The 25671-nt window shown below is 37.3% G+C and overlaps 1 protein-coding gene across 4 annotated transcripts in view; it reads left to right on the top strand.

Moving 5' to 3' along the window:
• The window catches only part of SOX6 (SRY-box transcription factor 6), a 573709-nt gene that overhangs the window by 530035 nt on the left and 18003 nt on the right, over positions 1-25671 (top strand). For all 4 annotated transcript variants that reach the window (XM_058546045.1, XM_058546046.1, XM_058546047.1 and 1 more), the window contains one exon: positions 23089-23322. In XM_058546045.1, coding sequence (XP_058402028.1) covers positions 23089-23322 — 234 coding nt within the window. The remainder of the gene's footprint in view (positions 1-23088; positions 23323-25671) is intronic.

The raw sequence follows: 25671 nt of genomic DNA, 5'->3' as shown, positions 1-25671 counted from the left end.
GGCTCTGAAATACCGTGCTGTACTGCACGCCCTGTCTATACAGATAAATATGTGGTGCCTTCATTTTTCTGAACAAACTCCTTATGACTTTCCTCAGTATGGCCCATTTCCCCTCCCCTAAATATAGCAAGTCATGCCATACACCAGCACTCGTGTTACTCCGCCACACATAGCAGCAGTGCCTGATGAGTGTAATAGTAGAAGGCTGTCGTGGCCCAGGAGCTTAAGGAGCGTGTGAAAACCTCCCTTCAGAAGCTTGCCCAGAGTTGCCATTGAGACCTTGTGTGCTTTTGGGGGACTGTGAGTTCATGAATGGAGTCAAGTTACCTGCTCTGATACCGACAGAAGAGCAATGCCTTTGTGAGGACTGCTGGGATGGGTAGCAGCCTTTTGCTGACTTCAGGGTATTTCCTGGCATCTGTTCAAGTGTGAGCTGATTGCAAAGCCTGCTGGAGTTACAGTTCATATTCAAGTCAGAGTAGATAACAGTTACACATAATACTTTCTCTACTTTGCTCCTTCATATTTCCCTTAACGGGAAGAGTAAGAAGGGACTAAGTGAAAGAATAACTAAAAAATTCATCAACTCCTTCAGTCAGTTTGTGGTCACAAAAAACAAAAACAAAAACAAACATTTCTTGAGTGCCTACTGTGTACCAGCCCCTGAACTGTACACTGGATAAACCAAGGGAAACAAAATAGGTATGTTCCTGACCTCTGGGAGTTTAGAGTCTAGAGAAGGAAGACGGAAGATTAAAATGGAAATGCATACACAACAGACAGACAGACATAATTACCACTGAGAACAGTGCTAAAAAGATCAAGATGTCTTTGAGCCCCACAGAGATTCAGAGTGGAAGCTGCTTAGGTAAGCTCGGTTGACAGGAGAGTTCTGTGGCTCCAGCCCGGGATGTCGTCCCTTCTCAGACCATACATGATCATCTCCATGTTTCCGCTGGCTTTGGACAGCAATTTAAAAATTTTTTCCAGCTTTATTGAGGTATAATTGATTCATAACATTGCGTAAATTTAAGATGTAAATGTGATGATTCAATACACGTATATATTGGGAAATGATTTCCCCACTAGGGTTAGTTAACACCTCAGTCACCTCAGATAATTACTTTTTTTGTGTGTGAGAAGATTTAAGATCTACTCTCTTAGCAACTGTCAAGTATATGATACGGTATTGTTAACTATAGTCATCATGCTGTACATTAGATCCCACAAGCTTATTGGTCTTTTAACTGGAAGTTTGTACCCTTTGACCAACATCTCCCTGTTTCCCCCATGCCCTAGTCCCTGGCAACCACCATTCTACTCTCTGTTTCTGTGAATTTGGCCTTTTTAGATTCCACATATAAATGAGATCATACAGTATTTGTCTTTCTCTGTCAGACTTATTTCACTTAGCATAATGTCTTCAGAGTCCATCCATGTTCTTGCAAATGGCAGGATTTCCTCCTTTTTTATGGATGAATAATGTTCCTGTGTGTGTGTGTGTGTTTGTGTGTGTGTATCACATTTTCTTTATCCGTTCATCCAGCAATGTACACTTAGGTTGTTTCCATGTCTTAGCTATTCTGAATAATGCAGAACAGCAATTTTAAGGGGCTGTGCCCTCCCTCCACTTCTCCCTCATCCTCCTGTGGGGCTTCTGAAGTGACTAAAATAAACCAGCCTCGAAGATGAGGCCCTTTTCCAGCCAGGCTTCCCAGGAAAATGTCTGCCCGTCGTGAAGATGCCATTATGACTTAGTAAGCAACTTGTAGCCCTGCTTCATGGCTCTGAGCATGGAAGCAGCAGGGCAAAGGTCACCAAAAGAGGCAGCTGTGCATGTGTATTAGCCACTCATCAAAATCAAATGACAAAACCATAAGCTAGGAAAACAGAAATTAAAAATATAAAAGGCAAATGCCTTCAAAATTTTATTTTTAAAGTCCAGCTGTTATTTGGCTTGAATATGACAAGACAGCATTTCTTGTTCACCATGATATTTATAAAACTACAAATTCATTGGTGCTAGGGGCTTAGGAAACATGTTTAAGGTCTTGTTATACTTTGAAGCAGTTGAAGTCTTAATATGTATTGAGCACACAAAATCAATTAGCTCCTATGTGGGACATGTGAGGAAGAGAGGACTCAATTAGTTGAGTCTGTCACTGTTTATTAAGAATGACGAACAGCTGTTTAACTTTTTATGGACTTCTCATATGGCATTTCCCCTGTCCTGTTCTCCTTAGGCAAGAGTGCAATTCTTATCCCAATGCTCCCAATGTCAAGGTTGCAAAGCATAGTAAAAGGGGCTCTGGCCTGGTTAGTGGGGGATTTTGATTAAAGCTCTTTTGCTAAAAGATGCAAAAAAGTGACTAATGCTTCTGAGCTTAAATTTCTTTATCTTTTAAAAGAGGTATGTTGGATTCCATTATCTCTAAAGTCCTCTCCAAATCCGAGATTGTTATTAGGGTCTTCATAAAATACAGAGTGTGTTTCTTATAAGAAAGGTGATCTGTCTACCATAGCTTCTACTAAGTTTTCTTCAGAGAAATAAAAGAGGAGACCGAAACCTTTGAGAGTATATTCGTGCCACCTGCTGAATCAAGTTTTCAAGCCCCTTGAGCTTTTCTTTTTATTAATGAGAAGATCTTTCTGGTAGTATTTCCTAATTACATTTCACAGATGTGCTCCTCCTCTTCCTCTCTCCTCCTCCTCTTCCCCCAGCAACTAGAGGTGTGGCTTGCCTTCTTTTTTATATTCTTTCCATCCTGTTTCTTCTTTCTGTCATACCTGGGGTCTCTAAAGGGATACTTTTCTTTTTTTCTGTTTTGCAGAATAATTTAAGTAAGAAAACATTCTTCTAACACCTCTTTTAATTCTCCAATTCAATTATTCTATCCCAGCCTCAGAGGGAGGCTGCACCTCATTTTGATGTGGGGAATAGTGGAATACAAGCTCTGAAAGGGATGAGCTCTGAAAGTGATTATCATTGGCCAGACTTTTAGACCCTGGGTTGGAATTGTAATGATGTGCTATCCTCCATGTATCAAAAACTTACATTGATTTGAATGGAAATAGATATGTACTCCAAGAAAAGCCCCTTTTAGAACTGTTGCCCTCGTTCTCAGATTTGCTTAGAAGAGTTTTATAGATTTGTACTGAATTTGTGAATTGGATCCCAGCCAAGATGGCCTTAACCCTTCTGAAATCTTCATTTTTTGTGAACTTCTGATTGCCTCTAAGTTTTATATCTCAGGATAGCTTTATTATTGTCAACTTAAGCTCCTTGTTTAGAAAAATAACAGAGACTGCAACTTTTCCATTTTCCTTAAAAATGCACTACTTAATGTGAATGTCTTCTCTAGAAATCCTGCTTACCCTTTGATCCACACTCTGGGAAATCTTTGAAGCTTTTCTCATTCCCTTTCCCCTCTCTGGATCCTTACTGCTGGTGGAAAAGAAAGATTGACTTGGTGATACATGGCTCATTCAAGGCAGCAGAGGCAAGCCGTGGTATAATCTGGGTGGGATTTAAAGGCTATAACTGCTTATACTTTGGAATGTAAGGGTCATTATTAGTTCAAGCCCAGCAGAATACAGTGCTTCACATTGCAACACTTAGATTCTCAGGGTTGGAATAAAGGAGAGACATCATCAAATTTACAATTCCAGCCAAGAAATCCTTTCTTATACCCCTGACCAGTGATCATCTCCCTTCTGTTCAAATGCCTCTAATAGTCTAATGGCAGAAAACTTACTACTTCTTGAGAAGCTCATTCCAATTCTAATTATTAATTCTTTGTTATTTATATCCAAAATTTGTCTCTGCTTCCTTGTAACTTCTACTCATTGGTTCTAGTCTGACTTCTGGATTCCAGTAAAATAAAACTTACCATTTCTCCACATGACACCCCTTCAGATATTTGCTTAAGGAGTAGGAGACTTATATTCTAGTTGTTCCAATCTAAGAAAGTCACTTTTTTTCCCTGAATTTTCACATCTGTAGGTGAAGAAGTTGGTTTAGGTGATTTCTAGTCGACAGTTTTTTAATTCTCTGATTTTCCTGCCAAATAATTGAAATCATTCACCTTTAAGTCAAACAAGTATCAATTAGGGACCACACCATTTTTAAATAAATGAAATTATTATAGAAATATACCAAGGATGAGATGTCTTTGCCTAACAAGGTATCCAAGAACTAGAGTATATACCAGGAATAAAAGATGGGCATTGTACACGTTAAAAGAAAAGACCCAGGGCAATCAGAAGGGAGCACTAACCAGAGCTGTGCTCTGGGCTTCTGGGTCTGGCCTTCCATAGCTGCCTAATACAGTGTTTCCAGGAGTCTCGGAGAAATGAATAGGCAAAGCAGTCTGTATGGAAGCAGCAGGCTGGGGTCTGAGGCCAGGATGGGTGGAAGTCAGGGAGGCTCAAGACATGGTGAAGAATGAGTAACAGTCACACAGGCTGGGAGATAAGCAGAGTTCACAAAGCCCTTAGCTCTGGGCTAAGTCTGTTGTATGAGTATCACAAAAATGTATTTTACTGTGGATATAAACAGTTTTAGAGGATTCTGTGCACCAGTTTATATCAACACTATATATAAAGTGCAGCTCTCTTAAACAAGCAAATAAACTTCTCTTAAAGAAATATATTTGCTGTGTCTTAAAAGCTCCCAAATAACTTTTAATGTTGGTAGAAAACAATTTCCATTGAACTCTCCAAGTGATAGATAGTCCTGATGGGGCAAGAGAGTGAAATGTCAAGATTCTTGTATAACTCCATCCCCTAATACCCCATAAAGGGAACTCACCTTGCTTCTCAGAGTTGCTTAAGCTAGAAAGCCGAATCAAAGACCCAGCCTCCCTTTAGTGAGGAACCTATCCCTGCCGATAGCTGGTTTCTCATTGGACTGCCTTCTCTAAAGAGGTGTCAGTGACAGTGTATATAATCACCAAACACACACACACACACACACACTCACAAACTATCTAGTTTTCTGACTGAATATTCTCTACCCTGGGAAAGAAATGCTTGTCTATGCCATGACTGAATTACACAGAAGTACTTTCCCAACTTGCTACAGCAACTGAGTGACAAAAGATTAGCACCATCTACCATGAAAATTAGACCCAAGTCAAGAGCAGCCAGTGTATGTTCCCCGTGGGACTGCAAAATCAATCCATGCTGCCTCAGCAGTACATTATGTCTGCTTCACGTAAACCAATACATCAGAATAAACCCTGGCTGATAGAGGTCTATCTGCCGTATTTGGACTGACTGTGTAGCTTTTGAGGTGTGGACATTTTCTAGTTCCCTGTCCCAGAAGGCTCCTTTCTTGGCAGCAAGAGCCACTTGACTTCCCATCTGTAGGCTGTAGAATTCAGCCCAACCTTAGGCTGGTGGGATTTAAAGAGCATCAGGCATACTTGAAGTGCTCTTTAAATTCTCTCTGCTTAAAGTCAAGATTGGATTTGAGACCAACATTTTTTTTTTTTTTTTTTTGGCCTAATTGGTCCTTTCCTTCTCCTCAAGTTCTGAGAACTGTGCTTCTAACTTACTCCAAAAAGTTGATAACCACCCATCTCTCCCCTATTTTCTGTTAGTGACTTCCTATCTTTTTTTCTTTAACTAAGATATTCTTATTTTTGAATATCTCCTTCTTTTAGATTCTTTGTCTCATTTTACTCTGCTTTTCTATTACTGTTTGCCTGCACCCAGTATCTGCCATTTCATACTCTTTAGAGGTGGTTCTCTGTAGGCTGAATTGCCAGTGCAGATAGCCAGGTCCTGTCCCTACTCAGAGGCCCCTGATCTTCAGTTTTACCCACATATTCAAGTCATAATTTACTGATTATCTCTTATTTGCACAGCACTGTTATGGGCATGGAAGGAAGGCCTTTTTAAAAGATGGACTACACTATATTCTCCAAGAGCTAATACTGCAGTTGGGATTATAATTTTAGCACACATAGAAAGCAAAGCAGCCTAAGGTGTTATGTGTTCAAGTACATCATTAGAGAAGCAGAAAAAATGAACTATTTAGTGGCTGAAGCTATAGTGCTTTGTGGACAGCAATGATTCTGGAAGTCCTGATAGAAATATAGCTGGAGATAAGCCTTGATTTGGATGAGCAAAGAGAAGGGGAAGAACTTTAAGTTGAGGGAATAATCCAAGCAGATACAGAAACAGTAAAGCAAACAGACATTTGTAAGGAAGTTCCAGAAGGGAAAAATAGCCTTTCTCATCTTTGTGTTCTCCCTCGAGCCCCCCAAGCAAAGCCTTGCGCACATTTGCACTCAGTAAATATTTGTCGAATTGAATATTTACAGAAATAGTTGGGTTCCATATTGTGGAGGGCATTTAATGCCAGGCTGAGGAATTTGGATGTTGCCACCAAATAAACTGGCATTAACCTTTAATTGTTTAAGATTGACTTAGACTATAGAGATTAAAAATAACGGAAAAACAGCAGTTAGGTTAGTCTCTTTATTCCCCTGTCCTCTTTAATATCTTTTCAGAGGGGATGTTCAGTGGCTGTCTTTTCACATTATATCATGATAGAGCTGAGTAAGTGTTAGGAGAGTTTTCATTCAAGTCATATTAAAAATATCTCCTTTCCTCCTGGGACTGTTACTCGTTTAAGTATGACTTCACTTTGTTTTCTGTAACTGATCCATGCCTTACAGATCCGTCTTGTACTTTTGCCTCTCACTAGTGGAGAGTGATTTTTTTTCAGTTGTTTTTGTTCAGTGGTTATTTATCCTTAGACATGATGCCCCAAATTATGTCATGGTACCAGAGGGAAGAGATTGTGCAAGATTCCATCGGCATTTGCATTATCCTGTAGACGGTTACTTTTAGGAGTAGGCTGTAAAAAGTAACTCTGAACTAAAACTTCATATCCCAAGTCTCAGTCCTGGAGAGAAGAATTTCATTAGCAATATATTCAACCATTTTAAATTTATACTAAAATACAAATTGCAGCTTACTGGTTTCAATATATATATATCTACTTTCATGGCAGAGAAATCACTTCATGCTGCTTCACTATAAGCTCACTTTTCACGGGGAAGGTCGATCCTGCATGAGGACAAAATGAAAAAAGATAATAGCTACTCTATGCTGCGGAGTTACAGAACTGTTAGTAGGGGAGAAAGAAAAACAACTGTCAAATGTCCCTGAAACTTCCTTACCCTCCATTCATTACCGTCTCATAGTCAATAATCCTAATCCTTTGTTATTCCAATAAGTCCCGTTTAAAAAGCTGATCCATAAGTTCGTACAATAATGGTCTCTTCTGTTTTTTCTGGCTCGGACTGAGCAGCGTAGTCTGGTTATAGTTCCCACATGTGGCAGCTAGGGAGATGTGAGATAGTCTTTCTTGGTTGGATCTTATGCGTATTTGATGCATTTTAGTTTTATATCACAGAGATCCTTTTGAAATTTATTTTTAGCTTATGGGCATAAAACAGGCTCATTAAGTAGTAAATTGCCCTCCCCAGCTAACTTGTGGGTTCATATTATAACTAGCCTGAAGAACAGGACTGTGCAGGATAGGAAATATCACCCAGGTATGAGAAAAGATTACAAGGGAACAAAGATGAGCTAAGCACCTGCTATGTTCTCGGTACTGAAATAGACATTCTGCTACGTCTCTTGCCATTACTACTGCTACTATTTCTAAGGACGACTACTGTTTAGTGAGTGGGTACTCGGTTCCAGTCACTGTGCTAGGAAACTTACATTCCCATTTAATCCTCACAAGGATCCTGCCAAGTAGAAATTATTAACTCTCTTTTTTAGGAGAAGAAACTACAGTTTGGAGAATTTACCTAAGATTATTTAGTTAGGAAAGATTGAATTCAAACCCCAGTCTTTCTAACTACATAGCATCTGAGCCACACTGACTCCCGTTTTTCTCCAAGGTGAGCTGATTGGGTTGGTTGTCTTTGTTGTAGTAGCTTTTTCCTGTTGGTTTTCATTAAAAAGCAGAAACACTTAATGAGAAATAGAAACTTGTGAGAGTTTTTTTTTATTTTAATCTTTCAAACCACACAAATACTAGGTACCTTTTAAATGCTTTCACCAGATTCTCAGGGAGAAGTTTTGGTAGTCCATAAAATTGACTTGATTGCCCCAAATCCTTGAGCCATCTCCTTCTAATACTGTCTACTTTCATATCCCTAACCTAAGAAAAAAATTTAGTTTCTACTACACTCATGATCTCCATCTCTCATTCTAATAAACGCAGATTTCCTAAAACAAATGAAGTAAAATGAAGACAAGAAACCAATTAAATTAATTTTGTTAAGAGTTTTTAAAGCTAAGCCTGAATGCCATTGAAACAATTCAGCTGACAATTTTAGAAATTCATTTTGATGGCAAGTGTGAAACTGGGGATAGTTACATTTGAGTTCATTGTGATTTTGCCATTTACTAACCATGAGACTTGGGAAATTTAACCTCTCTAAACCTCGGTTTCCTCATGTAGAATGAGGAATGTGGATTAGATGATCTTTAATATCCCTCTCATGTTAAAATTCTCTAATTCTGTGAGCATATTTTATCCATTTCATAATGACTCTGCAATCTAGGGAAGGTCCCGTCATCTTCGTGTTTGAATACATACTTCAGTTGTATATATTTATGCACATCCTACAGCATTAGAATAGTTCCAGATTTACTATTTCCCAAAACCTCAGACCATCCTTTCCAGATTTCCCCAGAAGTGGGGAGGCTGGGATTTCAGAATTGTGCAGTGTGGAGTCAATAAAAGAAGTAAGATTAGAAATGATGGTCTCTGATGAGTCCCAAACAACTATGGGTACATTTTCCCATCAAAGCTATTCTTAGTTTACAGAAGGCTCAAGTAAGGCAAGGTTCTTAACAGAATATAAGAAATAAAATGGGATTTATACCAAGTCTGACTTCAGAAATCCCCAGGTTCCAATGCAACATGTAGACATGAGTCTCACTCTAAAATTTTCACTTTTGAAGATGTCTATTGCTCTCTACTGTGACATTTGAGTACTTACCTTATGCCAGTTTGTGTACTAGACCCTGAGGAAGCAGTTGTGAATAAGACACAATGCAGTCCCTGCCTGTTTGGGGTACACAGTCTAGTGAAGGACGTTGGCACACGCAACTGGTAATTTGGATGAAAAATGGTAAATGTTAAGATAGAGGAAGGCGCAGGGTGCTGTGGGAGCCTAAAATACTTATCCCAACCTGACAAACCAGGTAAGACTTCCCAGAGAAGATGATTCCTGTCAAAGAATGAGTGAATGCAAGATGGACTGGAAATTCCAAGAAAAGGAAAAACATGTCTTCTTAGTATGAAACAACATGGTGTATAGAGAACTAAAAGTAGTTCAGTATTATAAAGCAAAAAAATTTCAAGTGGAGTAGTCAGAGATGGAACTGGATACACAGGTAGAGAGCCAGGTCATGGAGAGCCTTGTATACCATACTAAGGAGTTTGGACTTAATCTTTTGGGCACGAGGGAGCCACTGAAGACTTTTAAATATAGGAGTGGACTGGTCAGAATTGCATTTGTGATGGATCATTCTGGCTGAAATTGGGAAGAGGTATTTAAGTGGAGACTGGGGATTCAAAACTGGAAGTAAGAATATCAGCTAGAAGGGCAGTATTTATAATAGTCCAGCAGAGACAGTGAGGCCAAGGCAATCCGTGAGTGATAAAGACGGAAATGAGAAGATGGATTTAGTAGTGCATTTGTTAACTAACTCTGAGATTTGCTTCATCTTGGTTTGTGCTTCTTAATTTCATGTAGCATCTATGGTAGTATATTGAGTGGGTTGAAGCCAGAAGCTGCTGAGCAACATGAATTATTTAGTCTACCAGCTTTTCACCAGCCTCTGCATTCTCCAAGGGAATCTACTTGAATCTGAGCCTGGTTCTCCTGAAAACTTGGGAAGCCAGAACCTCTTATTGTCTTATTTCATCCACAGTGGTCTCTAGTTCACATTTAAATGATGCCTTTTTGCCTGGGCCCAACAGCTTGTAAGCATTCCTCTTGTGCATACAAATAGCAAATAGATAATAAGTAGAATATTTGATGTTCTCTGCTACTTTCAGGTCATTAAAATAAAGAATCACATAAGTTCTCCCCGTTGCCCTTGGCTCTTTTGGTTGAAACAAGATAGAGGGCTCTGTTTAGCTATCTGTGTAAAGCGAATATAACTTGAGAATTTAAAAAAAAAAAAGTAAACACGGGCACCAAAACTGAAAGCAAGAGACTCTTGAAAACACAGACTGGTACATCACTGGTTAGAATTTCCTTCATTTTGCAAAGCCACGAGCCACATGCATCAGCTCACCACAAAGTCATTAAGCCTTTTTAAGCTCAGATGAAAAACATTAACAAATACCACAAAAGGCTTTAGTATAGCCCCTTTGTTCATTCACATATGGCACTTTATAACTCCTGCGCCACTCCGGTCGTGTGTTTGTTTAAGCTGCCTCCATCAGGCTGGTCCTGAAAGAACAAAAGACATCTTGAGCAATCCGAAGCAGGAAATGGGCTAATCTAAACATGGTTTGTGACACTTTAAGTAGAATAGAAAGGGGAGGGATTGATTAGTCATTAATGTCCAATTGGCTCCATATGGATGTTGCAATAATAAAGCCTTTTTTCAGGCAGTAGCAGAGTTATTGAATTAGAGGTTTATGTTTCCTCAGAGCTGACCTTAGGGAATTCCCTTTTGGTTCTTCTTGTTGATCTTTTAAAAAGAATGGAGTTTCCAATAGGAAGAAATAGAAGCCTTATCCACAATAACACTTGCTCATAATCCTGCAACCAAAAATGCCTTAATTTAGCATCGCTTTAATCCCTGCTATATTTTTAGTCCTTAGTGCTCTCTTTGCATGCTCTTGCATCTTCGGTGAGGCAGTATTTCAGAGACCAATTAGATAGTGGCATGAACTTCATAACTGATAATGGGCTCCGCTAATGTGCTTAGCTGTGTAGGGAAACGGCATCCTTACAGGGTGAAAGTAATGTTCCAGCCAAGGAATGGGGTGCTTTGAAATTTAGAGTTATTTCAGATCACTGAATGGTGACTGGGGTAGCTTTGGTGTAGGGGAAATGCACTAGACCCAAAGTCAGAAGACCTAGGTTCTAGATCTGGCTCTGCTCCTTATTAGCAGTGTACTAGCAACTGGTTATTTCAGAGGAAGGTAACATAACCTCTTTGACTCTAGTTTCCTCATCTATAAAGTAGGACAAATATATCTACCCTTCTACCAATTGCAAAGGATTATAAAGAGGATTAAGATAATGTGTTGACTGAAAGCATTTTGTAAATATTATAGTATGTAAAATTACTTAGCACACCTGATGTTCCTATCCTGGAAACTGACCTCTGGTCTAGTCTAGTCAAAAAGATAAATTGCTCTTTAGAAAATTATTTTGGTACTCTGCTTAGGGACATGTCTTTTCCTAAAGTGCCCAATGGAATTTTTTCTTTATATGTATACTATCTATATCTATATCTATATATCTATTATCTGTCTATCTATCTAGTTTATTTAGTGAATTTCTTGGTATAGATAAGTTCAATAGTTGAGGTAAGTAGGGTATTTGTTTTTAGTGGGATTGAAGAACCTTAAGATGAAAACAGGGTAATGAAAATTTACTTATGGCCTTCCCTACATTGGACAAATGAAGAATTAACACCTTAATCAAAGTACCACAGGTTATTCATCTTTTGTTCCTACACTACTGGTTCCTGTTTTTTCACCAATGTCTAGCTCAGAAGAACTATGCATCCATATTTTACATTTTCCTTCTTCAAATCATGGCGCTCATCAGTAGGTCATTCTTTGCTAACCTATCTAGCTAATCTTTTATAAAAGACATAGAGGGCAAATCATACTCCTCACTCCTGGCATTTCTTCTTTTCGGAAGATGAATACATCACTTCTCTAATGATTAAGGCTCTTGCTCAGCCATGGAATGTGTTTTCCTGCCAAATAAACCACTAGGATAGCCAAATTGTTTTTTTTTTTTTTTTTTTTGCATCACGAAATCAAATTTGAATTCCAAGCAGCCTTCTTGTAATGAAAGTAAGTTCACATTCTGGCAGTGAGCAGGAATGTGAAGTTAGCAGAACTTCCATAATCATAGACAGACAGCTGTCAGCCATTCCTACAACACAGTGGATTAGACCTCTGCAATATTAAGATAGAGTTGAGATAAACATGGCAAAAAAATCCATCCTGTGTAATATTAATACCCTCCTTCTTTCCTAATTTTTCATATTCCCTTCTAAAATTCCTTTATCTTTTACGTTTTTGTTTCTGATGCCCTCATTTTCATTTTCTCTATTGACCCAAATAAGGGACTATCAAATGTATCATGTAACTCTTTCCAAAACCTCACAGGACAAAATCAAAAGAATAAATGATGTGGTCTAAAGTACTGTGATTGTCAAGCAACCCAATGGTATATATTTATGTCTCTTTTTATTGATAAGCTTTTTTGCCCATCTTAATAATTCTTTTTGAGTTCACAGTGGTCTGAATATGCTACACACTCAAGTCCACAGAGAAAAGAACCTTTCAGAAAAATATCACTTTTGTTTGTTTATTTGGTTGGTTTTCTGTTTTATATTGGTTCTTTTGTTTTCGCTTTTTTAAAAAAAACTAAAAATTAAAACAATTTTATTTTGACTAGTATCCCATGGTTGTATAGATATACCACAATTTGTCCATTCTCCAGTTATTTTCAGTTTTTGGTTGTTATGAATAAAACTCTATGATATTCTTATATAAATCTATTTCTGGACAAAAGTTTTCATTTGTTTTGGGTAAGTACCTAGGAGTAGAATTGCCAGGTCATAGGTAAGTATATATTTTACTTTATAGAAGCTGCCAAATTGTTTTCCAAAATAGTCATTCCATTTTACATTTCCACCACCAATAATGAGTTCCAGTTGCTCTATATCCTTGCCAATATTTAGTGTTGTAAGCCATTCTAGTGGGTGGGAAATAGTATCTCATTGTGCTTTTAATTTGTGTTTTCCTGATGACTAATGATATGGAATACCTTTTCATGTGCTCATTGGCCATAACTATATCTTCTTTTATAAGGTGTTTGTTCAAGTCTTTTGCTCATTTTTAAGTTAGATTGTTCACTTTTTTGTTATTTTTTTGTAGAAGTTCTTTATATATTCTTGATACAGGTTCTTGTCAGATATGTGTATTGTGAATATTTTTTCCCAGTCTGTGCTTTGACATTTCGTTTTCTTAACAATAATTTTTGATGAGCAGAGTCTTAATTTTGATAAAGTTCAGTCTATCATTTTTATTGTATATTTAGTGCTTTATATGTCATATCTAAGAATCTTTGCTTACTCCAAGGTCACTAAAGTATTCTCCTATGTATTCCTTGAAAAGTGTTATAGTTTTTGCTTTGGTTTTGTTATGATTCCTCTCAAATTAATTGTTGGGAGTAGTGTGTGATAAGAGGTCAAAGATGACTTTTTTCCACATATTTATCCACTTGTTCTAGCACTGTTTGTTGAAAAGACTATCATTTCCCGCTTTAACGGCCTAGATCTTTATTGAAAACTGACCATATATGTGAGGGTTTAATTCTGAACTCTGTTCTGTTCCACTGATCTATTTGTCTATGCTTATACCAATACCAGACTGTCTTTATTACTCTAGTTTTTATAATGTCACGAAGTATTTAGTCTTGAAATCAAGTGGTTTGAACCCTCCAATTTTCTTCAAGTTTGTTTTGGCTATTCTTCCTGCTTTATTTTTCATATAAATTTTAAAATCAACTTGTCAACTTCTAAAAAGTCTTTTGGGGATTTTTATTGGAATTGGGTTGAATCTATAGATAAATTTGGAAAGAACTGACATCTTAACAATATTGTGTCTTCTGATCTATGAACATGGTGTGTTTCTCCATTTATTTAGGTCTTCTTTAGTTTAACTCACTAATGTTGCATTGTTTTCGGTATAGAGGTCTTGCACACTTTTTTGGTTAAATTTATTCCTAAGTATTTTATTTTCTGATGCTATTATGAATGTAAACTTAAAAAAATTATTTTCTGATTGTTTGCTCCTAGTGTATAGAAATACAATTGATTTCTGTATTTTTATATTGTATATTGCAATATTGCTAAATTCACTTATTAATTCTAGTAATTATTTTGTAGATTTCTTAGGATTTCCTATGTAAACAATTATATTGTCTGTGAATACAAATAATATTACTTCTTTTCCAATTTGTATTCTTTTTATTTCTTTACCTGCAGAAGAGTGTTGATTAGCAGTGGTGAAAGTGTATATTCCTTGCCTTGTTCTTTATCTTGGGGGAGTAGTTCACTATTAAGTATGATGTCCTACAGGTTTTCCTTAAATGCCCTTTATCAGACTGAGGAAGTTCCCTTCTATTACTTGTTTCCTGAGAGTTTTTAACAAGAATGAATATTGAATTTTGTTAAAACTGTTTTCGGAATGTATTGTGATGATCATGTTTTTTCTCTTTGTTTTGTTAATATAGTAAATTACATTGCCTGATTTCAAATGTTAAATTAATCTTACATTCCTGAGATAAATCTTACTGTTCATGAAGTATTATTTATTTTACATATTGCTGGATTTAACTTGCTAATATTTTATTAAGAATTTTTACATTTATGTTCAAATCTCTGTCAGGGTATGATGTTGCCTCATAAAATGAATTTGGGAAGTATTCTTTCTTCCTCTCCTTTCTTAGTGTGTATAAGATTATTATTAGTTTTTCCTTAAATGTTTGAAAGAATTTACCAGTGAAACCATTTGAGACTGGAGTTTTCTTTGTGGGAAGGTTGTTGCGTGTAAGTCTAATTTCTTTATTAGCTACGAATATTCAGATTTTCTATTTATGCTTGAATGAATTTTAGTAGCTTGGTCTTTCAAGGAATTTGTTCATTTCATCTAAGTTGTCAAGTTTATTAGAATTAAGTTATTCACAATATTCCCTTATTATCCTTTTAACATGAGTAGTATCTATAGTGAAATCTCCTCTTTCAGTCCAAATATTGGTATTTTCGTTTTCTCTTTTTGTTGATCAGTCTTACTAGAGATTTATCAATTTTATTGATCCTTTCAAATTACTAACCCTTGTCTTTGAAAATTGTCTTTATTGTGTCTGTTTTCTATTTTATTGATTTCTATTCTTTATCCATTCTGAAAATCTCTGATTTTACTTTATTTAATTCATTTATAGTTAATGTAATTATTGAATTTGATGGCCTTAAGTCTTACAATTTGCTGTTTGTTTTCTATTTGTTCTCTCAGCTTTTGACCTTCTGTTTTTCCTTTTCTTCCTTTGGGTTAATTAAATCCTATTATTATTATTGTTGTTATTAATACTTTATTTTTTTAGAGCAGTTTAAGGTTCACAGTAAAATTGAGGGGAAGGTACAGAGATTTCCCATATACTTCCTGCCCCCACACATGCATAGCCTCTTCTATTATCAACATCCCCCACCAAGTGGTACATTTATTACAATTGATGATGCTACCTTGACACATTATAATCACCCAAAGTCCATAGTTTACATTAGGGTTCATTCTTGGTGTTGTACATTCTATGGGTTTGACAAAAGTATAATAACATATATCCATCATTATGGTATCGTACAGAGTATTTTCACTGCCCTAAAAATCCTCTGTACTCTACCTATTCACCTTCTCTCCCTTCACCCATGACAACCATTGATCTTTTTACTGTCTCCTTTTGAATCCTTTTTTAGCCTTCCATTTGAATTACTCTATTGGCATTTTAGCTATACCTGTTTGTATTTTTTTAAGTTGTTTTTTCTAGTGATTCACAGTGCATCCTTAATTGAGTATCCTTTCAGTTAAAATTATACCACTTCTCATAAAGTAAAGCAACCTTTAACAATTTAATTCCATTTATTACCCTTGTTTTTTGTGCTAATGTGCTGCTATTCTCACATATTTTACCTCTTCATATGCTATAAATCTCACAATACAATGTTATATTTCGTATTAAATAGTCCTTTGTCTTTTAAAAACATTAAACAGTCAGTTGTTTATTAATGAAATCTGGAAAAGGAAAAATGTTTTTTTATTTGGTCACATACTTATCATTTTTGATGCTCTTCCTTTCTTGCTATATATCTAAGTTTCTATCAGATGTTATTTCTCTTCATCTTGAATAGTTTCCTTGAATATCTCTTTTGGTATGGTCTGCAGGTAATGCATTCTTCAGCATTTATTTATCTGAAAATTTGTTTTATATTTATTTTTGAAGCATATGTTCACCAGATAAAACTCTAAGTTGACTTGCTTTTTTTTCTTTTAGTATTCTAAAGTATTCTATAGTCTTCTAGCCTTCATTGTTTCTAATGAATAATCAGCTGTCATTTGTATTATCATTACCTTGTATGTAATATATCCTTTTTCTCTGGAATTTTCCCTTTGTCTTTGGTTTTTAGTAGTTTGACTAGTGTCTAAGTATGGTTTTCTTTGTATTTATTCTGCCTGCATCTATCTGAATGTCTTAAACCTGTAAGTTGATGTTTCTTACCAAATTCAGGTAATTTTCAGCCAGTGTTTCTTCAATTATTTTTCAGTCGTGATTCTCTCTCTCCTCTCTTTCTGAAACTCCAATTACACATATTTTTGGACACTTAATACTATTCTACATATTTCTGAGTCTCTGTTTACTTTTTCAGCTTTTTTTTCTTTCTGTTTTTGAGACTGGATAATTTCTTTTGATGTGTTTTCAAGTTCACTGACTCTTTATCTGCACTCTAAACTCCTGTGAAGCCCATTCAGTGAATTTTCATCTCAAATATACTTCTCAGTTCTAGAATTTCCATTTGTTTCTTTTTATAGTTTCATTTCTCTCCTGAGTTTCCCCCATCTATGCATTCATTATGACAATCTTTTCTTTTAAGTCCTTGAACATATTTATAATGATTGCTTTAAAGTCCTCGTCAGCTAATTACACTATCTGAGTCATCTCAGTTTCTCTTTCTGTTGACTATTTTTTTTTTTTTGTCTCTGGGTCACATTTTCCTGGTTGTTTGCACAACTAGTAATTTTTTATTATATATTGTGCATTGTGGATCATACATTGTAGAAACTCTGGCTTCTATACTTTCCTCTATTAAGAATGTTAGTTTTTGTACTAGAAGGCAGTTAAAGTACTTGCTAATCCCATTGAACTTGTGGAGGCTTAGTTTTGCACTGTTGGGGAGAGTCTGTTTCAGTTTTGTCTTTAGTCCTAGGGTGAATACTTAGTCCTGGCATATAGTTTTTATTTCTAAAGAGTGGACCCTCTGGCGTTTCAGTGGAAAGCCTAAGGTGTTCCTGAATCCTCTCTAACTTGGTAGGATTCAAATCCAAATGCTGTTTCTCTTTCTATGGGCATCAGCTGAAATTTCTGCTCAGATTTTTCATATATACAGCCCTACTTTCCACTGGAATTATGGGAGTCTTCCATATACATGTGGAGTTCAGAGGTCAGCCACTCAGAAACCTCAAACTCTATCTTCTGACACATTAAGCCGATTAAGAGTGACTTTCTGTTTGCATTCTAGCCACTCCATGCTATGCAGACTGCAGAGTGTCTTCGTGGAAAAGCTATGAAAACAGGGATTTCACTCAGTGAAATTCCTTTCTTTCTGGGATTGAATCCTCTCCAGTTTCTTCTTAATTTTGGTAGATTTTAAGTGACTTCAGATGGTTGTTTTTTAATCTGTTTTCCAGAGTTTATAATTATTATCTGCTTGAAAGTTAGTCTGATATGAGCTGTCCTGCTATTACCAGAACTAGATCCCAGAAGAGAATCTTTTGTGCCAACATTTTGCATATATCACATTCATTCTGTCTGATAAAATGTAAGTTATAATGGACCTGTGAGGAGATATTTATTCACCTTATTTTCTCTATTTTTTATTATGAATTCACTAGTAGTCATTGAGACTATTCAGTGGTAATTTCTCATTTAGTTTCCATCTTAATCTCTTCTAGAACATATTTATTCATGTCCATTACCTTTCTTAAAAACCTTAAAGACTTCTTAGCTTAGCATTCAAGGAACTTAGCAATCTGGCCCCTACTTACTTTTCTAATTTTGTCTCTTAGTGTCTCTCTATTTTTTCTGTAAGCCCAAAAGCCTAAAATACTTCCACACTCATACCTGCTGGTAAATTCTTACTCTTCCTTTAAGATGCTGCTCAAGCACCGCTTTGTCTCTGAAGCCTCGCTGGTTCATCTCTGTCCATTCCAAAAACGCTAATAGCTTCTCTTCTCTGCTTTCATAGTATTTTAAAATTACCTTTGTGAGCACTTAAACTGTTTTGTAATTTTCTCTTTATGTGTGTGTTTCCCTCACTGGACCAAATTGCTTAAAAACAAACAAATAACATTTGTTATTATTCTTTGTATACCCTATCACAATGCTGGGTACATCTGAAATTTGTCAGAAATGTTTGCTGAATTAATGCATAAACAAATGATTACTAGGCACATTATAGAATTAGCCAGAGTTCCTCCTTAGGGAGAACTTTATATATATACAAACCCACACCAAACACTTACTCATTCACTCACATAACCTTTGGAATTTACCCAGAAAGGGGGGCCTCTCTAGGATTAGTTCAGGACCATTGCCATGGGCCATGATGGTTAAACTGGCCTTCTTTCCAGCCCACCTGGAAAAACTCAACTTTCTGTCTTCTCTTTAAATCATTTAAATCACAGATTCCTAAGGAGGTCTTTGCCTTGGCAATTTCTATTTTTACCCCATAGACTATCTTTCTTTATCTAACTGAAAGTTTGCCTTTACACAAACTGTGATGTGGGAGACAAAGAATGAATTAATCAACCCAAGCCCCCTCAGGGAAGTTGCAGAGAGCAGGAATTTCTGGAGTGCAGGGACTAGTGCTTTCCCTTGGTGCCTAGTGTGGTGCTGTTGACCTCCTGGCCTCTCAGTAACTGCCATTTAGGAATGCCATTGCTGGTGGTGCAAGACTCTTAGGTCAGCTGGAAAGCATTAGTCTCTAGGTGCATAGCTGTGGGTCTAGGCTGCTTCCAATTGCTTTTCATGAGAAGGCATATCATGAACATTGAACTCACAAATGACTCCTCTGCTATTAAAAGTAAAAGAAGCTACCTCATAGAATTGTGAGACATTCCCTGGGACAATTCTGGATTCTGACACAGAACACTGGCTATTTTAGAATGAAGTGCCTTTTTTTTTTTAACTTGATGTTATTTTCAAAAATGAATGAAGCAGTATGAAGTCACACTTGATATGTAGATTTTAAAGTTAATTATAACAGAAAAGGGATTTTAGGCTTCAAATATTCAGACTAATAGCATATCTTTTGGAAAAAATTCTATAGTATCCTATAGAATTTTCCTTATCTGTTTAAAAGAGCTTTCATAATATACAATCTCCATTTTAAAATGTCTGAATTTATACATACATATCCAGTCATATGTATTTCTTCTGCTGCAATAATAATTCCCTAACTATTTTGTCTCATGAGCAAAGTTTAGGGAAGTTAAGGACACTTTCTAAATATTCTTTGGACTTTGTGGCCTCTTAATACTTTCTTAAAATTCTGACTCTGATCAGGTATCAGGTCCAGTTTAAAAGTGGTTTCAAACCTTGGTCTCCCTGGATAAGTCTCTTCTTCTTCCCAAATCTTGGTTTATCAATACAGATTCCTAGTTTGGCTTAGGATGTCCTCATATATTTCTCAGTTGACTCCCCTTGGAAGAGAGAAGAGGAGGCAGGAAAAAGGAGATGTGCACATGCGCTGGAGTATTTTCTATTTTCCCTTTCTTAATTCACATTTTTATACTATGTACTATATTTGGATTTCTCAATTTCTGGGAGCATTCCTGTGAGTCCTAGAGATCTGCTGTGTCGTGTCAGTGTCAGTTAGTGTCGTGTAGACAATATGTACCGTGGGAGGAAGGGGCAAGGTCAGCGTAGGGCAGTTGGTGGGATGGGACCTGAGCTCTGTTCCTTGGAAAAGGGTAGAATTTAGTAAGGTAGAATAGAGTAGGAAGGATATGCTAAGACTACGGTGTGGAATGAGAGGGAGAGAGATTGGGCACATATACGACATGTCTGGGAGAATCAATTCGTATGGAGTAGAAGATCTCCTAAAACCAGGGTCTAAAAATCCACCATGATCTCTATCAGTCTGTAGGAGATTCAAACTTCCCATTCACGGGCCAGCCCCGTGGCTTAGCGGTTAAGTGCACGCGCTCCACTGCTGGCGGCCCGGGTTCGGATCCTGGGCACACATCGACACACGACTTCTCCCGCCATGCTGAGGCCAGGTCCCACATACAGCAACTAGAAGGATGTGCAACTATGACATACAACTATCCACTGGGGCTTTGGGGATAAAAAGGAGGAGGATTGGCAGTGGATGTTAGCTCAGAGCCTGTCTTCCTCAGCAAAAAGAGGAGGATTAGCATGGATGTTAGCTCAGGGCTGATCTTCCTCACACACACAAAAAAAAAACAAAAAAAAACCTTCCCATTCACAATGAAATGCATCTTTTAAATGAATAAATAAATGGAAGCTGACTGTTTGGTTTTGCTAGAGGTGGAGAAAAAGCTATGACAGTAAAAGCAGGTCTCAAATGTTAATCACCTGTGGCATAGTAGTTAACTTAGAATAATATTGAAATGTTTTTGCATCTGACACTCTCCACAAGCCTGTCTCCTTTTATGTGTATGCATGCAAGTATATAAATTGCTGAATCCATGTCAGTTGTAAAGTAATGGCACTGAGGGCATCATAAATTACCATGGTGATCCTCAAGAGAAGACACTGTCGTATCTGAATGAGTGTTTCACTTCCAGAGTAATGTATGCCTTCATCTGGCCCAGCAGTCAGCATATTGCCCTGTGTTGATGGATATTGTCAGCTGGAAGCTACACTACATTTCACTGCACAATAAACATGGCTGTCAAACCCATATAAAGTGAAATCAATTTATCCTGTATGGTCAGTGCATTTTAAATGAAATTAATGTACTGTGGGTAAGGTGGCAAAAAGGTAGCATATTAGTTATGCATCTTGGGATACGAGACTTCTCATGTAAGGGATCATTCTGTCTAGTAGGCCTAAAAGAAGAGCTGTTTATAAAATATGTTATTTTCTCATGGTCATCAGAGGATGACCCCTGTGCTTCCCTCATGTTTGGAAAAGAATTAACAATATGAGCCAATTCAGCCCTTTTATCCTGGCTTTTGTTTGCAATAAATGATGAGCATATTTGCCAAATAATAGTGTACTTTAATGTTCTAATTTGTTACTAGCTCTGACACAAACAAATTTCTACTTAATCAAGGTATCTAGGGATAGAGTAGAAGGGCCAGAGATTGATTGGGTCATGTTGTTCCTGCATAATCACTCCACTGAACTGAAAGGATTTACTTTTTCCCAAAAGTAGAAATGTTGGTTTTAATGTATATTTTGCTTCTAAACTTTTGGGAGTAGGCTTTCCTGTTTATGTAGTAGAAGCCCTGGCTGAGGCCATCATTCCAACCACTTTACATTTAACTATAGGAGTTCTCAATCTAGAGGGAGATATTTAGCAGTTCCCACATCACAAAGCGTACATCAGTGTGTCATGCTGGTAGGGTGCATGAAAGCAAGCAAGAGCTATGTCCATTCATTCGTTTATTCAATCATTCATTCCTTTACCATATTTTACTAATTGAAACTCTATATGCCAAGTGTTTTACTGGAACCTAGGGATACAGCAGTGAATGAGAGCCAGTTCCTGCCATATCCTCAAGGAGCTTTCAATCTAGTATGTTACTAGAGTCACCTCTTTGGAAACTATAAAATATCAGGAATTTAGACATAGTTTCTTATGGGAATGTTAAAGAACTACCCTTAAACAGCAGAAAACTATATCAGGACCCTTGAAATGAAGGCCTTTAGTTTACTACTTTTGCGTGTGAGTTGAAAACCAAACAATCTTTTACTTAATAAATATTTATTGAGTATCTATTATGTGAGAAATCCTGGGGATACAAGAATTTGTACAACACAAACACTAACTTTAGAGGTCTCATATTCCTGGGGAGGGAGTGGAAAGATTAGAGAGAGAGAGTCACATAGACAAGTAACTACTGTGGAGCATGGAGCATAAAAGAAAGAGGAATGAATGCGGCCTGGGGATCCTCATTGCAAATGCTATTCCTTTGGCCTGAATTACCCTTCCTATCTGTCTTTACCACCCTCCCCTATTCAGGAGCTAATTCTTGTTCATCCTCCGAGACTCAGCCTGACATCACCCCTCCTACGAGGTGTCGGCTTACTAGCCTGTGTGTCCTCTTGGTGCCCTGTTCACTTCAATATCACAGCACTTCCCGTACATTGTTATAATTGTCTGTTTGGGGTTGGTCTCCCCTCTGAACTGAGAGCTCCTTAAAAGCGGGGGCTGTTTTATTCACCTTACTGTCCCTAGGACCTGGCGTAAAGCCTAACTCATAGTAATTGTTCAACTAATACTTTTCATTGAATTAATTCATTCATTCGTGAAACACACCAGGCCTTGAAGGATGAGTGGAACTTAGCGTGAAGAGGTAGGAGAAGGGCTTCCAGGCAGTGAGAAGAGCACTGGCCAAGGCACCATACTGTGAGAGAGAATTCTGTTTGAGGGAAAGAGAGAGTTTGAAGTGGCTGCAATTGTTGGCAAATGAGGCTAAAATGATAGGTAAGAGCCGGCTTTTGAAGGGAGGAATCACAGCAGGAAAGATTACCATAAAACAATACCAGTCATTGCTTTATCATCACCTGGAATTGATTGTAGTAAAAATGTGCTAGGCGTATAAAAACATGCAAAATTAATTCTGCCCAGTGTGTCTTTGAGGCCCGCATCACAAGGGCCTGTAGAATTGTCATTTGGAACTGTCTTCTGCTTCTAAGAGGTCACTTAAAAAGAAGAGAAGGCATAGGGAAAACAGCTGAACCAGGCAGCAACCTTTGTTACATTATCCAGATAATAATGCTTTGCACCCATCTTGTTCTTCCTGCCCTGACATTACAGGAAGTAAAGCAATGAATGGCTCTGCAGCTAAACTACAGCAGTATTATTGTTGGCCAACAGGAGGTGCCACTGTGGCTGAAGCACGAGTCTACAGGGACGCCCGTGGCCGGGCCAGCAGCGAGCCACACATCAAGCGACCAATGAATGCATTCATGGTTTGGGCGAAGGATGAGAGGAGGAAAATCCTTCAGGCCTTCCCTGACATGCATAACTCCAACATTAGCAAAATCTTAGGTGAGTGCAGCAGCTGATGCTGATCTCCTACCCCATGAGTGGAAAGCAGAATTTGATACCTAAGGGAGGCTGTGGTTTGCAGAAGTTAGATGTAGCTCAGTAAGCTGCCTCAGGAGACTTGGTCATCACTTCTGCATCCCCCCACCCCACAATGCGGCATTTAGGTTTAGGAGTTATTACATACACCAGGTGCCAGGGCAGGACTGACTAAAAACTTAGAGACAAAACTATTTATAGTATGTGCTAATACTGTGAATTTGGTAACTCTGAAAGATCATTGCTAAACAGGAATCACGGAGACGAACTTCATCGCCTTTTCTTAGCCAGTCATCTTAAATTCGTAAGTTGCTACGAAACCTTGGAAACACTCATAGACTCTACAGTTTACTGCTTTAGTGTTCTTGGGTTCATGTGGCCCTCTGAAAGAACTCATCAAGGACTAGGGGTGAGCCCCAAAGCAGTGTAAAATTCATGGAGTGTAGAACAGTGCCTCTAACGATAACTTTAAAACTTGTAAAATAAAACTCCATTTACTTTAATAAGATATGACTAGTTCAGATTTCACAGCAGCAACTTGAACACGTAGACCACAGGGCAGAGGCCCATTTTGTGGTAAATTGCCAGAGTGATTCTCTCATTTCTCGGGATTAAACTGAAGCCTTGTTCTATTAGTGTAAAGCTTGCCTAGCGCAGATTATACAGTTTGGAATTATTGTGCTCAACATGTTGAACATATTTTATTCAACATGCAGCATTACAGTCAACATGTTTCCTCTTTAAAAAGAAAAAACACAGAAGGCACTGTTCTATTTAAGCTGTCACGATGTGACAAAATCTCAAAAGGAGCCGTTTAAGAAGCCGAAAAACATTAGAGACTTAAACTGTGGTTTTCAGTTTTTAAATGTTTTGTTCAAAAGCAATAAATATTTAACCTGAGTAAATATCAGTGATCTGGACATACACAAATACACATGTTTTGTCACTGTATAAATAATTTAACTTGATTCTGAGACATTTTGAGCCAGTGACCTCTAAGAAAATTTAAAACATACATAAGATCAAATAGTGGTGAAATGTTAAAATACAAGTTTTTCCTTTTGACTTCTGAATTTCAAGATGGATACTAGGTATGACAATTAAGTGGGGTTTTATTCTGAGAGTTTCAGAGATGTGCATAGGAGTATTCTTTTGAATTTAAATATCTTCAAACTGAAATGCTCCTAATGGACATTTTAAATTTTTTTCTGATTAATAGACATTCAAAAGAAAATCAATGTTTCTCTGTCCTTAAAGTTTGATATCTAACTTTGAAATTTTCATTTTTTCTGCCGTTTTAGTAGCAGTATGAGTCAGCTCTCAGATGGGCACAGAACCTCTCTGTTTCCGTTTTGGCAGCTGTGGGGAATCTATATTATTGGTGTGATTCTGTGAAAAAAAAATTATTAAGAGTATAGTAAGTGCATTCATTAAAATGTAAACTTTTAAGCACAAGCATTTCAAGAGCACCAAGAATCCTCTGTTAAGTGGGGCTTTCAGCTGCTGGGAGCCAGGGGCACACAGAGGCCTATCTCAGAGGCTTCCTACACAACCTTTGCACAACAATCAGGAAAGAACAGGGATGGATGTGCTATTAAAGCAGACCAGGATATTGCTGGCTACAGAGAATATTTGTACAACTTTTCCATTTGTTTATGTATGAAAAATCTCCACCGAAGAATAGCTAGCCTCCAGTCAGCACAGCTGTTACCGCTTTATTCACTAGTGAGACACAAAAATGCAATTTGATACATGTAAAAAAACACATCCCTTCTTCGTCAAGTGTTTAGATAATTCTTTATAAACAATATTAGAGAAGCGAATACTTTTCCTTCTTCCTGTATAAACCGTATTAAAAATTTTTGTACTTTCATTGGTACAGCTTTGAATGAACGTTTATAGTACTTGAAAATGGTATATATAATTCCAACGGTACCTTCCGGTTCTAAGCTATAACTTCTTAAGTAGAGTTTAGGCTTTTTAATTACCCTAGGCCTGGGGAGACAGTGTGCACAGTAGGTTTTTATATATGGAAGGCTATCAACATCTGCTGACCTATTATCAAAGGATAGTTTCGCTAAAGATGCTCTGAGTGTGGGAAATGTTTAAATTTCTGGAACCAAGAGAACTTTTCCTGAGAATCCTGTTGTACCTGAAAGTCTGCTAAGGAAGTTTAGGTTTTTAACCCTCTTGAGAGAGGCCAATAGATGTGGGAAAGACCTTGCTGTAGGAGATGATCTTTAAGCAGCAAAGACATGTTTTTAAACAATATACTTCTTGTAGCATCAGCTTTAAATTATTGAGAGAAATAAT

The sequence above is a fragment of the Diceros bicornis genome, chromosome 7 (genome assembly GCF_020826845.1).
Source record: "Diceros bicornis minor isolate mBicDic1 chromosome 7, mDicBic1.mat.cur, whole genome shotgun sequence".
NCBI classification, from domain to species: Eukaryota; Metazoa; Chordata; class Mammalia; order Perissodactyla; family Rhinocerotidae; genus Diceros; species Diceros bicornis.
This window is presented reverse-complemented; position numbering and strand designations above follow the sequence as displayed.